Genomic DNA, 16,066 nt, shown 5'->3' on the forward strand with positions numbered 1-16,066 from the left:
GGAACTAATTAGAGCACTACAACAATTGAAAACCTTTATTTTATTAACAAGAACGATGTAAGCAGGGGAAAGTGCTCAGGTAGTGCCTTCTCCAAGTATCTTTAAGTGGCAAGGCTTGAACGAAGGCCAACCTTTTTGAGGTCCACTGCAAAACTCTGCCTGGCATATTATGGTTCATTATTCACTGCAATATTAAACACCCCAGTCAAGTCAGGGATCACCCCGACTTGATTGGCGGAGTTTAACATTGCAGTAAAAAAGGCATGGTATCAACAGTAAGACATACAAAAGTGACCACAGTTCAAGGGTGTTTATTGAACTTCAGCTAGGGTGTGATAAATGCCTATCTAATCCTATATCTATAGATGGGAGCAAGCTACGACCATCAAAAAATAATAATGCAGTCCAAGTGGAGTCTCGTCAAAAATAAAAAGGGCCTATACTCTTTACCTATCAAAGTCTCTTGATTCTGAAGGCCTGATGTATCAAAACAAAACACAAAGTTCCTTCCCTCTTAATAAGTACTCAATTCAGATAATTCACCCTGGATCCCCCTTAGCTGGGCTCAGATCCCTTTTATATCATGATCGTTACTGTGGATCCCCCTCTTCCGGGCTCAGATCCCCCTTTTTACAATGTTCAGAGAATATTCTCTCTCGGGTGACTCACGGTTCACCCGGGATCCCCCTCAACCGGGCTCAGACCCTTCCTCTTACACAATTAGTGTCCCTCAGCAAGGCTCGGACCAATTTCAGTTTGCATCAAACTATCGAAGACGTTTGAATGTGCAAAGGGTTTAGCTTGACCCATTGAATGAGCACCCACATGGTGCCGGATCACTGTCTACGGTATCTTTCTTGGCTTCCAACGTTCAATCACTACGCTGGGTTTCAGTGTTACTATGTCTCTACAAACTTCTTGGTTTCGCTCGCGATAGCATGGTACACGCACAGCCTGCACCTGCAAATACATCACTTCATTGTCTACGCACATCGGTCTCTCGTAGCACTTCTCACTCACTGGTGGCATAGAATGTATTCTATCGTGGCTCTCTCTTTTGAAGTCAAGGTTCCTGATACCACAGCATCTGTCTCCTTCCAACTCACCCGTTCACCCGAAGGAGATGCTGGTTATTCTTGAACAAAGTGGAGGCGTTTTCTTTGAAGCTTATCGTGACCCTCCTGGTTATACTGATACGGCCACAGTCTTCCTTGCACTGTTTCACTGCTTCGCTTCTGCATCCAGGGTCGGCTCTTCCTGCTGGGAACTACTCATATGCCGCTTTGCTCGCCTTGCATCCCGTGTGCTTCTGAGCTCTGCCTTTTATCCAGGTGGGGGAGTTAACAAGTCTCAGGTGTGTTTTCTGGGCTTGGTTAGCCTGACTTGCCCGATTCTTGTTAGTGAAGAAGAACAATGGCAAATCACAAAAGGTAAAGCGTCCATGATATGTCCTTCCTTTCCTTACCATAACAGTGGGATTGTAAGGATTGTCGTAGTGTTTTTTCTGGGTTTTAGAGAGATTCTATAACTTGCTGTCAGAAGAATAGGTGTGTTTTTGTGAAAGGGGAGTACTCTGGTAGTCGACAGGAAAATAGAGATTCTGGAAGAAGTAGTTTCCTGATGCAACTGGGTTTAAGTAATGCGGATTGTTTTTGATAGATGTGAAGAAAGAAAAAAAGGGTAACAGTACAGGAATGATAGTGTCCTAAAAGAGCAGAGGGGGAGTATGGTGATGGATAATTGGGAAGAGGGGGCGGATGATACTGTGGAAAATAGTTGATTGTTCTTTCAACTCTGGTACAGTCAAAGCATCTGTGGATTTTAGGAAAGGTAATTTCCTGTTTCAGGGTAAGAATAAAAGCTGTTTGAAAGTGGGTTTGAGAAATGATTGAACGATGGTTGATCTCTATAGTGAAAACAGGGATTATGGGAGTTGTTGTTTGGTATAGAAATCACAGGAAAGTCACACCAACCCTTGTCAGGATAAAGGGGACAGCTATGTTGTGGAGAAGGAATGCATCCTAATTTCCCCCACTTGTACTCCCGAAGTGTTCCTTCTTGTTTTCATCTGTCTTCGCCTTTTCCTAATAGGTTTAGCAGATGAGGAGGGGTTGTTGGATTTTCCTTTTGGTAAGGGAAATTCACTGGTTGAAAGGGATGGTGATTGGGAATAGCCTATAAAAGCCTCAGGGGTTTTGTCCTGCTCACCTCCTTCCCCGGTGTAATACCGTGCCTCACCTGGGGTATTCCCCCGAGCATAACTCCAGGTTCCCCAACCGACATGATCCTCCCTCACTCGTCCACCCTTAGGGTTGGTGTAGGAGAGCGCCATCCCTTCCACTGGCCACCTGGATAAGGGATTTGTGGGATCTACCTGGGAGAATACCCTCAGGTTTCTCACAGTGCGACCACATGTGCCACATATACACCGAAAGTAATACATGTACCACTAAATGTATCTGTACTCAAGACCAACAAAAAGGACAGTCTCTCTTTCGGTCCCCTTTCCGACCCCTATATGGACCATAAAACTAACAACCACTGGTCAGGAACCAGAGTACTTTAAAACAGCATCAAGAGAAAGTACTGCATATATCTAAGGAGGTAATAAAAACATTCCTCTCAACTTTCATTGAAATGGTTAACATTTCAAGACAGGAATCTTAGCTAAGCCCCATTAACATTTTAATGTGCGTTTAGTTACACAATCTATAGTAGTCTCTGAATTGTAAGCCAACATTCAATCACCCTCCTCTTCTGTTATCAATGTAATTCCTTCGAATTTCCCCTTGTTCATCAATGGTGTCGCCTCATCTGTGGGTTTACTCCAGATGTGTGTTGGGGAATTGGTCTGATCAGGTATTCGTAACCTTTCAGAACAATTCATTCACCTGGTCCCACAAATACTCCATTAAGAGATTTATATAATCTCTTGGTTAAAGGGGTCATTTGACGTTCCGCCCATATCAAACAATACCCACATTCAATATTTCAACACTTGTGTTTCAAAATGTATTGCATGCGATTTTGGGCATTAAGCTGTCTCTTTGTCGAAGCACAACAGCATTGCAAAGTAGAATCATCAACATTGAAAGCCTCCAGTTGCGATACTGTTTGTAAGCCATACTTCATGTTCTAGAAAGAGTCGACCTCGAGATAAGCTGCTATAAATCATAGGGGATTGTGCAAAAAGGAGGAAGGGCTATGCTAAGGAACCTTCCATCAACATTATAATGGAGTAGGCTTTCTTAAAAGGAACAAGAAACCAATGCTATATTACCTTATGACAACTCTTGCTATGGCTTTTTTCCATATCGTGGTCCACACAGCCAAATTCAAAGGGGCATCTAGCGTTCCGGCCAGTGCGCACACACACCCCAACCTGCAGCATTTTCAAGAGTAATTCCTAACCGGGAAAAATGTGTCTGATGCAACAAAGCAGATATCCAGCAACAGCACTACGTGCACAAAAGTAGCTTACATTAACAATATACAGTTATTAATAAAAAGAAAAAGGGGGATTTCTAGTTGAATGGGGGATAGTTGAAAACTGTATAAATATGAAGGTTGTGTTCTAAACATAGGTATGATTGTGTAAAATCAACTACAAATATGCATTGGAAACATGCTGCATTAAAATAAAAAGAAGTCTACCTTTGTCACTTGGCCAATCTCTGAATATCTGCAGTGGACAGTCATCGTCATCAAGTAGAATCTCTTTTGCACCTTTTTCAGAGTTTTGTCCTCCAGGAGGATATGTAACCTAAAAGATAAGGCCACTGTGAAAAGTCTACTCAGCTTACAGAGGAGTTCCAAAACATGTCCACTTATTAATCTGGAGGTAAAACACAAGATATGTAGGTTGATCATATTAGAAATTCAATTTTAGTTTATGAAATCGGTTCTTAAAATATGCAAAATTCTATTATGTTTACAGACTTACCACATTAACTACTTCAAGTGGGTTTCTCATTAAAGGCTTTTGACCTCACTCCCCATGTACCCACCAACCTTTCACTCTTTCTACGTACTCCCATTTGCATTTTAGGGATGTTTTTGACTTTGGTAAGTATTTCTATAAACAAAAAAGCACTTTGCCTACACCTGGTAACAAAAAGTGTTAGGAGCCAGATTTGTTTTCATCATTTGTCATATTACAACATTTATACACCAAAACATTCACCAGACCTATCAAATTCTTTAAAAAACCCATGCGTTCAGCAGGGCGAGTTCCTTACATCACATATTCGACTTACGAGAAATGCGTTCCCCCCATGGTGCTTTCAGTAAAAAAAAAAATAGAGCATGCCACCTTAAGCACACTTCATATTTGGTCTAATGCTGCCACGCTAAGGACAGTCTTGCGCAGTGATACTTTCATTTGACATTTACTGAAAACAAGGTTGAAGAGGGATGGGGAATTCTACCACCCCCCCTTCCTACTAAATTTATGACAAGGAAGACGCCCAGGAAACGCCGCAATCACCCATTCTATTTTGGATGAATTCCCAGTGGACTAATGATTGACAAGTATGTCGAAAGGTATCCCCTTAGTCAGCCATACAGATCAGAGGACATACAGATCTATCCATGCGTGGATGAAGAGGCCCAGGCTATGATTAAGGACACCAGTATGGACAGCTTGGACTGAGGCACTGAAAAGCCATGTTGCTGACGTCGTTAGAGATGCAACGACATAGCAGCGTTAGACATGAAGCAGACGTGCCATTAGCACTTCAGGACATAAACACGCACTCGAATACATGAAGAACACCAGCGTACAGTTCTATAGTTAGTGGACAGATACGGATACATATGCATACTGTCACCGCTTTTAATATTTTGACATTAACCATATGCAGCAACGCAGAAACCACAAGAGATAAGAGATCCTGAACAAGGCTTGCAGATGCTTACACGCTAATAACCCTATGGAACTGTATAAGCACCTAGGGGACTTGACAGAGCCAAGTGTTACTTACATATGGGAATCTAGCATAGCATGGACACTGTAGAAAAACATATTATAAGGTTTAGGAAAATTACAGAAGAGATGAGCTGATTGTTAAGGAGAATTCTCAAAAATGTGCAAATTCCCTTCTACCTTAGAGACCCCCAGCTCTTTGCTGGACTTTAGGACTTAAATGTTTTATCCTGGAGAGAGATCTTTTTCTCACTCTCATGTATTTTTCTTTGATTTGAACACTGTTTTTCTTCTGGTTTTGGAGTCTGACAAACTCCATAGGCATCATCTGTTTACATTGTTACACACAGCACCTTCAGTGCAGTGGCACAGGGAAGATTTCCCAAAGGTTTAAATACCTTCTCTTGGTTAAACTACTGTTTCCAAAAGCAGTAAAGTGAAATTGACTTTACTTACCTTTTGTAACTTTGTAGACTCAGCACACACTATCTTACATAGAGTGATGGCGATGTTAACTTAGTATCCCCTTTGTCTACTTTATCATGCAACATTTTACCCTTTCTACAATTAATGGCTGGTGGCAGTGGTGTATTTTTTTCTACCATAGTGTGTTTTTACCGCGGGCTGCGTTCGCTGCTGCAGTATAGCACCCATGGTTGCCCATTTGGTCAAAATGGCTTTTTTACCATTTCTTGTTGGAAAGTTCTTCCTTGAGATTTACTCTGCGTGATCTGATTTGGTCCCTCTGTTCGCTTTGTTTGTGGCGGGGTTCACTGGTGAAGCCTGCCTCTGGCTCCAGCGTGTCTGGCAGGGCAGGAAGCGAGGGAGGTTCCTGAAACTCCCCGTGCTTACGTCTCCTTGGTTACAGGAATGCACCCAAAGTTGATTGGCTGGCTGGCTGTCCTTGTTGTGTAGCTTGCTTGCTCTCAGTTTAGACTTGCATTTGCTACCTTTTGCAGAGTTGCTTGCAGATTTGCCCTCCACAGGCCTCCCAGCTTGTGGCCCAACAGTGATTTATTTTTCTACAAAACTCTCTATAATATTGTACAAGACTTTTTACTTACCTTCAAGAAGTGCCTCAGCTCCCCTAGACTTTGCTCAAGTTACATTGGCTGTCCTGGCTCCCTGAAGACTCGTCTAACCTCTGACTTTGTGTTTTGATCTGTCCCTGAAAAAAAGCCATACATTCTTTACTTGTATAGCTGGGAAAGGGTTAATCTACAATGCATTGGTGGGTTCAAAAGTGCTTATCTGTTTGAGAAACTTTTTAACCATTGTTTCCTTCCCTACCCTTTTGCTTTTCACACCAAACTCAGTATTGCTCTATATGAACCAGTGATATATCAATGTCAACAGTGTCCTAGTTATTGAGGTCACCTCAGTGTGTAGGAAGTGTCTATATGCCATTGTGATTTATTGAAACTCAGAGTGTGTATTTTTGAAGTATATTTAAGTGTTACATAGTTTGAATAAGCCTTCTTTAGAAGGGAGCAACTGACTGTTATATTAATAAATAATTGTTTAACCTCTTAAGTGCCAAGAAAGAGCGCTCTAGTCCTTGACAATACGTTTTGTGTTGCAAAGGACAAGACAGCAGGGATTGCACTAAAGTGTAATCCAACCCCCGAGCTATGTGAGAAGGAGGTTCCTCCTCATGGCCCGGGGGTTGGATTTCCTTCAGTTTCACGTCAGCACGCGTAATGCGTGCTGACGTGAAACTGAAAGTACATTTCACCGCGGCAGATATTTCGGCTGCTGCAGTCAAAACAGAAGGTACGTTTCACTGGGATTTTATTGCACAATGAAAGGGGGGTGGCCCTAAGTGGGTGAGGGGGGTTTATAGTGACTGTTTTGACAGTCACAGTTTCGAATGACAAAAGTTCTGACACAAAAGTGTCGAAAAAAAGGTTTCAAATTTTTTTTTTTATAGGGGGGTACCCCCTAAACCCCCTTTTTTTTACACTTATTTTACTATAAAAACTTAAAATAAACCCTTTATTATTAGAAAAATATGTCCGTAACTTTTGTTTCGGAACTTTTGTCATTCGAAACAATTGTTTTGAAACTTTGACTAGACACCGATGACGGGGCACCTCATGTAGCCCTCCCTGGGGGGCAGATTTATGCCCCCATCTGCCCTCAGGGAGGTTTAAATGAGATGCCCCCATCCACTTAGGGTGGAGAAGAGGGCCACCAGAAAACTTGACACAAGGCCCCCAAAGCATAAGGCAGAGAGTTTTGCCCACTTGGTGCAGATAGGCACACTAATGTGCCCATCTGCCCCATGGTGAAGGGGCAAAACGAAAAAATAAAATGTAGAAATACAGGGAGGTGTTGGGGGGTGTTGGGGGGCACCCTAAACCACCATCAACTTATAATGAAAAGGGAGGTGGCCCTCGCCCCCCACCACAAATGGATTGGGGGGCTCTCATGTAGCCCTCCCTGGGGACACATAGGGGCAGAAATCTGCCCCCAAGGAGGGGCAAATGTGTTTTTACTGAGGGGTCAGGGTCAGTAGACCACCAGGGATGGCTTGAAAGGGGGGCCGTGATCGGAGAGTAGTAGTTATGATTTGTTTTTGCTGCAGTGACCATAGGTAGCAAATGATTTTTGTTTCGTTTACAGCTTTTTCGACGCGAGCAGCTGCAACGTTATGCGAGTACTGTTTTTTTATTGTTCTATGGTTAGGGCCCATTGTCAGTGGGGTGGGTGGGACTAGGCCTGGATTGCGGTTGGTGTGGGTGGGAGTGGGCTGTCTGTGGAGGTATTTTGGTGGGCTGAGACACAATTTCAGGATCAGGCCACACATTGCCCCCCCATGCCAGCATAACATTGGTGTTTCCCTGAGAGCAGCTGTCTCCAGGGGTGTTGCTAGGTCTGGAAACCCTTTTTGGTTGTAACCCCTGAGCTATCCAGGACAACAACCAAAAGACCCACGGCTATAGCCCCCACAGACCCCCCCTAGCAACACCTCTGGCTGTATCCCATGTGGTTTGACCTTCCCCAAGCCCAGCATCGCTTCCAGGGAACCCCAGCATGGTCCCGACCTTTCCCTGAGGGAAATTCTATAACGCAGCTGAGCCAGAGATCTAGGATTTGTCGGGGGTAATGTCCCTGGCCTTGGGCGGCCGTCTCCCATGTGGGTGTAACATCCCCAATCACTGCAGTAGTTCTAGGGAGCCCTGGCAGGGGCCCTATCTTTTCCAGGAGGGAGTAGCTGTACTGCAGGCCCGCCAGATCTCAATGATAGTCGGGGGAGGGGGGGTGGGGGGGAGGGTATGTCCCAGACTTGGGCAGCTGTCTCCCATGTGGTTTAACCATCCCCAAGCCCAGCAGCGGTTCCAGGGGGCCCCGGCACGGTCCCCGACCTTTCCCTTCGCAGCCGAGACAGAGTTCTAGGATTCGTCGGGGGTAATGTCTGTGGCCTTGGGCAGCTGTCTCCCAGGTGAGTTGACCATCCCCAAGCCCAGCAACAGTTCCAAGGATCCCCGGCAGGGTCCCTGTCCTTTCCCAGAGAGAAAAGTTGTATTGCAGGCCAGCCAGAGCTCCGGGAAAGTCGGGGCTAACGTCCCTGGCCTTGGGCACCAGTCTCCCATGTGGATCTTTGCCGGGGCTTGTGGGTAATAAATTCTGGGGCGATTTGCGCATGCCAGACACTCTCCACGGGTGTTTTCTTTTCGGAAATGCATGCGGATCCCTGTTTTCCTTGGTGGCTGCGAAACCCCAGGCCCAAATCTATAGGTTGGCTCCCCAAACCCTTTGGGGGATAGCAGTGGTTTAGCCTTTTCCCTTTGCGCCCAGGTAGGTGCAGTGTTAGGGAGAATTCTCAAATGTGCTAATTCCTCTCTACTTTAGAGACCCCCAGCAACTTTGCTGGATTTTGAGGAATTGAGTTTTTAACCTGGAGAGAGTGAGACCCTTTTTTCCCCACTCTCTCATGTATTTTTGTTATGATTTGAACACTGTTTCCTTTTGGTTGTGGAGTCTGACAAACGCAACTTCAGTGCAGTGGCACACAGAAGTCTCTTAGATTTACGAAAGGTTTAAAGACCTTCTCTTGGTGAAACTACTGTTTTCCAAGAGCAGTGAAGTGAAATTGACTTTACTTACATGTGTAACTTTCTAGACCCAGCACACACTATTGTACAATAGGGTGCTGGAGGGTTTACTTCGTATCCCCTTTTTCTAGCTTCTCATGTAACATTTGTATGTTACCCTTTCCTCGATGAATGGCTGGTGGCAGTGGTTTACTTTTAACTACCGTAGTTTGCTTTTACCACGGGCCGCGTTCGCAGCTGCAGTAAAGCACCCAGCCCCAGTATTTGTTTTCCCCCATTTCTTTGTGAAAATATCCTTCTTGAGACTGCGCGCCAAACCAGGTTTGGTCTCTTTGTTCATTTTGTCCTTGACGGGATTCACGAGTGAAGCCCGCCTCTGGCTCCAGGGTGTCTGGCAGGGGCAGGAAGCTAGAGAGGTGCCCGAAGCTCCCTGTGCTTAATCTCCTAGGAGACAGGAATGCACTCCTAGATGATTGGCCGGCTGGCTGTCCGGCAAGGACAGCCACCCTGCTGGGTAATTGACAGCTAGGCTGGAATGAATGGGAGAAACCTGCATAAATGGCAAGGCTTTTTGGCTTGGAAGAGACGCCTGCAGAAACTCCTGGACCGTTGGTTTGCCCGGTGAAGCGCTGCTGGTCTGCTGAAGCTCAGAATTCATCTCGACTAGAGAAGCCATGCAAGGACGACTTCTCCCCTTGAGTTGGTGGGACCAATCAATTCCAAGGTAAGCCACCTGGACATCCTCTCAAAGCTGGTTGTATTTCCACTGCATTTGTTGCTGGAACCGAAGAGCAAGGGAGAGGAACACCAGATCATGTGTGTTGCTTTTAAGTTGGCCAGGAAGATCCTCCGGACTCCCAAGAAGCAGGACTGACCGAGCCTGAACCACCTCAACAGAGTACTGGATCCCAGATGAAAGTAAAGCCCATCTCAACAGCCAGGAGTCCGCAGTGGTGCTATTTGCTGAGATGCGAGGAGCTGAAACCGCAAAGTACCACTGAATAGAAGTTGGTCCTTTTCTGTCGCTGGCCGTCCCGTTGCAGTGCAGGAGTCCTCCAGACGTCCTCCCTCTTGTTCCCACGACTGAGGCCCAGAAACACAGGATCTGCAGAGCTGCACAGGAACGGAAGACAGCTCAAACCGTTTGTCTTCTAACCAAAGGTACTGCAAAGTCTAATAGAACTTACCGCTTGGTGTGTAACCTCACTTGTTCTCAGTTGAGACTTGTCTCGGTTTCTTCTGTAGATTTGCTAACAGCTTCTTTACCTCACAAGACTAATTAGCTTGTGACCCTACTTTGATTCCTTCTTTTCTACAAACACTTCTTAAACATTGTGCAAGACTTTTACCTACCTGCAATAATTGCTTCAGCTCACCTAGACTTTCGCCAAATTGACTTTGGCCTGGCCTGGCTCCCTGAATGACTTGTCTTCCCTCGGACTGTGCGTTTTGTCTTCCTTCCAGGAAGGGGTTAACTTGCTTTGCATTGGGGGTTACCAAAAGTACTTGCCTGCTTCAGAATATTTGTGAGATCTCTTGTTTTGTTCTAATAACCTTTTTCTTTGACATACTCCTAAGTATTGCTCTAAATGTAACAGTGATATATTAATATCCACAGTGTCCTAGCTATTTAAGTCACATGAGGGTGCAGGAAGTGTCTGTGTCCCATCCCAAATGGCTACTTGCTGATTTGGAGAAACTAAGAGTGTGTATTTTGGAGTGTATTTGTGTGTTATTATATTGCCCCTTCTGAAGAAGGCTTACTCAAACAGACTGTTAAATTAATAATTGTTTAATCAAGCAACCTTGCAAGTAAGAGTTTATTTGAATACTTGTCACTGAATCTCTGTGTAACTCCCCTACTGCTCACATTGACCCCTCTTGAGATAAGCCTGGCTGCTCAACACGCTAACAACCTGTGTAGTACAGACTTATACCAAAGGTTGGGTTCCTATTGCCAGGAGGTCCGGGTTTTTGTAGTGCACCCAAAGGGTACTGCATACAATCTTGCCTGACATGCACTCACACATGTGAGGTACCGTTTTCGACGGGACACCAGTGGGAATGCGGGAATGTAGGACATGTGTTCGCGCCGTGTTTCGGTGGGTGGGCAAAGTGAAATGTCTGAACATTTTGGGGGGTTTTTGGGCAAATTACGGACTTTGCCAGGGATCGTGGGTAATACATTCTGGGGCGATTTGCTCAAGTCACACCTCTGGATTCCCCTGGGTGTCCTCTTTTCGGATACGCATGGGTTTGCCGTTTTCCTTGGTGGCTGTGACCCCCAGACCCAAATCTGTAGGTTGTCCACAAGAGCAAAATTCCTCAAAATGTCCTTGTTACGCTCACCTGGTATCCACGGGGACGCCACACAATACTGGATGGAGGTCTAAGCGCTATCCCGGATCTCTCTCTGCTTGGTTATGTGGCAGACGTTGGGTAGCGCCTATAACAGGAGAATGGAGGGTTAAGATACTGGTTCTGTGATGGGTGGCCTCCCACCTCCCTCTGGTCCAAATCCCCTCCCTTGGGGTTATTGCTCAACTTAGGTTTTTGTGCGTTGAACTCTCCGTCCTGCGTCTGTGTAGGGGCGCGTGGTTGGAACGGCCGTTCCGTGGACCTAGTTGCTTGACTGGTCCGTGTGCCCGTATGTCGTGTCCAGACCGGCTTTGACTCTGCCTCTGCTTGCTGTCTTCCAGGTGAGTTATAATGTCTTTTCCGTCTTTATTCTGTCTCTTTCTTTCCCTCTGTTTTCTCTGTCTTCCCGGCATCTTGCTCCACTATGCTGTTGCCTAACAATGTCTCTTTTTGTTTTCACAGGGATGGTTCCGATCTCAAAGTTGCCGCGCCGATGGCAAAGACCACAGTGAGTTATTGATGCGCAGAGCGCTGCGCTGTTTATTGGTGTTAATTGCTAACCTGTGTTCTCTTCCCTTCTTTGTACAGGTTGGAGTGATGTTCCGGAGTGATGAGCGATCGAAGCGCTGCTTGCTCAAGTAAGTGCTTTGTTAATGCTGACCTTGTCCTTTTCCCTTGCAGGTTGCGGTGAAACCCAGAGGTGGGCGAGGTAAGAGAAGCGCAGGGTGCTGCCAGGACTCGCTGCTTGCCCAGGTGAGAATTATTAATACTGTCCTTGTTTCTTTACCTTTGCAGGTTGCAGCGAACTCCGGAGATGGGCGAGGTAAGCAAAGCACAGGATGGATTCAAGACCGGTTACTTCACAGGTAAGTGTTCTTGCTCGCTAATGCTGTTCTTGTTCTTCCAGGTTATTAATGAAATCCAGATCTAGGGCTTCAGGATCGGGCGGCCGGAGAAGCAGATGAGCAGGAGCTGGACATGTTGAGCGTTACGCTACAGGTGTGCAGAATAACGAGAAGCGTGTTCTGCTGTTTGGGTGTGTTAGGCAGAATCCTATGCATGCAGTTCCCTTGGGGAGCACTACAGAAGATTAGGACTAGCAGTGAGAGCAATACATCCCCTTTGGTATCAGTCTGTACCACAAAGATTTAGTTGGTAGCTGTGGCTGAGCAGTCAGACTTATCTCAAGAGGGAGATGAGCAGTATTCAGGATTTACACAATAGGCCTTCAGTACTATGAAACAAGGAAACACTGACCAAAGCTTTGTAGTAAAAAAGAATATATATATTTATTTTATACACATCTATCACAGTTCTTAAAGCAAGTTAAATTCGGTCAAAGAAAGTATACACAACTCCCTAGTTAAATTGTAGAGAAGTTTGAGCAAAAGTGAAAACTGAGCAAAACGGTACAGTGGAAACCAAACACAAATAGTACTCTAGCAATTTCTCACAAGTGAGGGAAAGCACAAGTTATACAGAAATATCTTTTTACACACCCTAGCAACACTTCCCCTAAGTTTGTGAACCAGTTTAAGTAACACAGTACATCAGTACAGCACATACTTAAATGAAAACCGAGCAAAATGGCATTTCACAAGGTTTAAAAGTGGGGAGGAAAGGGTGGTTATAAGAAGTAGGTGCACTAACACAGTTCTAGTTGAGAAGCAATCTAGAGAAGGCAGTTCTAACAAATTTAGCCAGAGTCAGTAGGCCTGTGCCAGAGTCAGTGGTACAGGGCAAGGGCCCAGGAGCAAAATGTTCTTGTAGCTGCAGTCAAGTATTTGGTTAACGATTTTGAAAAGGAGGATGCAAAAGGTGAAAGACAATGTTAAGAAAGGGGGGCGGCCAACCCAACAGGTAGGTAAAGGATTTAAAACACCTTTAGCTCTAACACGCAGAAAGGGCGGCCTGTCGGAACAATGTACCTTTAAAATGAAGAAGTGGTTCCTGCGGTGGCGGTTGTTCCTGGTAGTTCCTGCAGTTTGGAAGATCCAGCAGAGGAAGAGAGGCTCTCGTCGTGGAGGAAGTTTCGAGTTACTGCACTACACAGGGATGAAACCAGCCGCGGTGCTGTCCGACGGATAAAGGGTACACTCCTTTAAATCGCGGTCCGGGTGGACTGGTGCCTGGCTATCCGGCCTCCGAGTAGAGGTTACTGGAGATTCAACCAAGGCAGGTCCGGGAAGGCGATTGGCAAACTGGTTGGCCCCACCAGCTCAAGGGAAGAAGGCTCTTTCAGATGAAGATCTTCTCTTGTTGTGTGGAGAAAAGTGGTGAGACGCTGCAGCAGGGCTTACCCAGTGGTTCAGTCGTTGCAGAGGTCTTTGGCTTCTCTCCTCTTCGGCTTCTTAGTTCCAGTGGCGACGTCTTGCTCTTCCAGTCCTCAGGACCCTGCTTTCATGCAAAAAGATCCCCATTCATACAGCCTAGCTGTCACTCACACAGTGGAATGGTCATCTTGGCGGGAGACCCTCCAGCCTATAAGGATAGAGTGCGACATGGGTTGCTGAGGCAACCCTGTCCAGGGGTCCTATTCCCCCTCCCACACAATGGACCCACCCCAGACTCAGTGGCACCAAAAGGAGGGCTTCTTGGCAGAAGCCCGCCAAAAGGACGAACAAAGGATCCCCGACCTGGGTTAGGAGTTTATAGAAAGACACGAGAAAAGTTATATTAAAGTTCTGGCAAATAAAATCTACTGGAGTAAAGTTAATATTAAAATACACCAGCGGTATGTTAGAGGCTGTCAAAAAATGTGGTAGCCTCGAACAATGGGAAAATCCCATAAGAAAATATTTGCGGTTGATTATTTACGGTAGTAACCACTGCCACCAGCCAGAAACTTTTGAGAGAGGGACTGTACGGTACCCTCTCGAAAATGAACATAAGGGAAAAACTATTAACCCTTTCCAGTATCTCCATTGTAAGATGGTTTGTACTGGTTTAGTTCATAAAAATTGACTAGTAAAGTCAATTGGGACTTTACATGCCCTGGGAGACAGTAGTCATTCCCAGGATATGGAGTCTATGTTTGGGGGTCGCTACGACACCCCTGTGTCACTGCACAGAGGGTGCTGTGTAACACATGTGAATAAAGATGGTTCCTATGGAGGTGAGAGAAACCCCATAGACATTAAACACAAAAATAGCCTAGAACACACATAGCAAAAATGCCTAAGAGTGGGAAAGAGAGTCTCACTCTTAGCAGGAGAAAAAAACAAACCCTTCAAATGCAGCAAAGCTGCTGGGGGACTCTATAGGTAAGGGAAATAATCCATAGAATGAGAATTCTCCCTAACAGGGTGTGGTTTAAATAGCCCAGGTAAAGTAGTTCCAGGCCAAGTAGTTCCAGGCCCAGCCACACCCAAAACACTAGACCGCATGGCTTGGTTCTAAAGAACTGAGCTGTTTAATAGGCCTCCATGTTGGATTAAGGTCCAAAACTGGCATTGCTTTATTCCTGATAATGAGTCCATGTATGTTTCTGATGGAGTTTTAAGGCCCTTGGGGCCAGTGTGAAGGGCATTAGCCCCACTGCTGCCAGGGGGCTGTTATACCCAAGGGGGTCAGGGGCAGGGGGATGGATCATGACACTCATCTGCTGAAAAACTTGGGGTTACCAGTGGTTTAGCCTTCTCCCTCTACGCCCAAGTAGGTGCACCCACACATGCGAGGTACAGTTTTCGTCGGGACACCTGTGGGAACGCGGGAAGGTAGGACATGTGTTGTTGGCGACGTGTTTCAGTGGGTGGGCAGAGTAAAATGTCTGAAAATTGTGTTTTCTTTGCCAAATTTCAGACTTTGTTGGGGATTGTGGGTAATATATTCCTGGGCGATTCGCTCAAGTCTGACCTCTGGATTCCCACGGGTGTCCTCTTTTCAGAAATACATGGAGTTCCCTTTTTTTCATTGGTGGCTACGACACCGCAGGCCCAAATCTGTAGGTTGTCCACAAGAGCAAAATTCCACAAAATGTGCTCTGCCGAAAGACTTGGGGTTACCAGTGGTTTAGCCTTTTCCCTTTGCGCAAAGGTATGTGCAACCACACATGTGAGGTACCGTTTTTGTCGGGACATCTGTAGGACTGTGGGAAGGTATGACATTTGTTGGTGTTTGCATGGTTTTCATAACGTTTCAACCCTTTTGCTGCTGCACTTTGTCACACAACGCTTTAATTTCCCAAATGTGACCTACACTTACTTGCTGCTTTAGGCACTATACACTTTTGTAAACTGCACAAGTAACCTACCCTTCAAAATTTCTGCCTCTGCTCTTTCAAAAAATGTATGCTTGCCGTTCCTCACCACATTTGTTTTCCTTTTTCGTCTGTCATTTTCCTGATTTTTCCCCAAACTATGGAATTTTTCCCTACATAGTTTTTGCCTGACCTGCGCAAATCACACCTTCCTAAACTTGGAATTTTGTCTACTTTACAGAAATGTATGCCTTTCTGTCTTCCCATTCAGCTTTCCTACCTTTCTCTTCAATTCCGCCCACGGATGTCCTATTGGGGAAAAAAAGGCCAAAATCGCCTACCTCTCACAAAACAGCTCTTTAGCATATCAATATATGTTCTTTTTGTTTTCACTCAACCTGTTCTTGAAAGCCTGGAAAATGGGGAATTCAGCACAGCAAACCATTTGTTCCTTGCACTTACAAGGAAAAATAAAAAAAACAGGCTTCTTTGTACATCATTTTATTGGCATTTTCTGATAAACCCCAA

At 45.4% G+C, this 16,066-nt stretch overlaps 1 protein-coding gene across 12 annotated transcripts in view; it reads right to left on the reverse strand.

Moving 5' to 3' along the window:
* AFDN (afadin, adherens junction formation factor) overlaps window positions 1–16,066 on the reverse strand; it is a 2,107,422-nt gene that overhangs the window by 1,417,563 nt on the left and 673,793 nt on the right. For all 12 annotated transcript variants that reach the window (XM_069607417.1, XM_069607414.1, XM_069607416.1 and 9 more), the window contains exon 7: window positions 3,655–3,763. In XM_069607417.1, coding sequence (XP_069463518.1) covers window positions 3,655–3,763 — 109 coding nt within the window. The remainder of the gene's footprint in view (window positions 1–3,654; window positions 3,764–16,066) is intronic.

This window comes from Ambystoma mexicanum, chromosome 4q (assembly GCF_040938575.1).
Source record: "Ambystoma mexicanum isolate Mex_15411 chromosome 4q, UKY_AmexF1_1, whole genome shotgun sequence".
In the NCBI taxonomy this organism is placed as follows: domain Eukaryota; kingdom Metazoa; phylum Chordata; class Amphibia; order Caudata; family Ambystomatidae; genus Ambystoma; species Ambystoma mexicanum.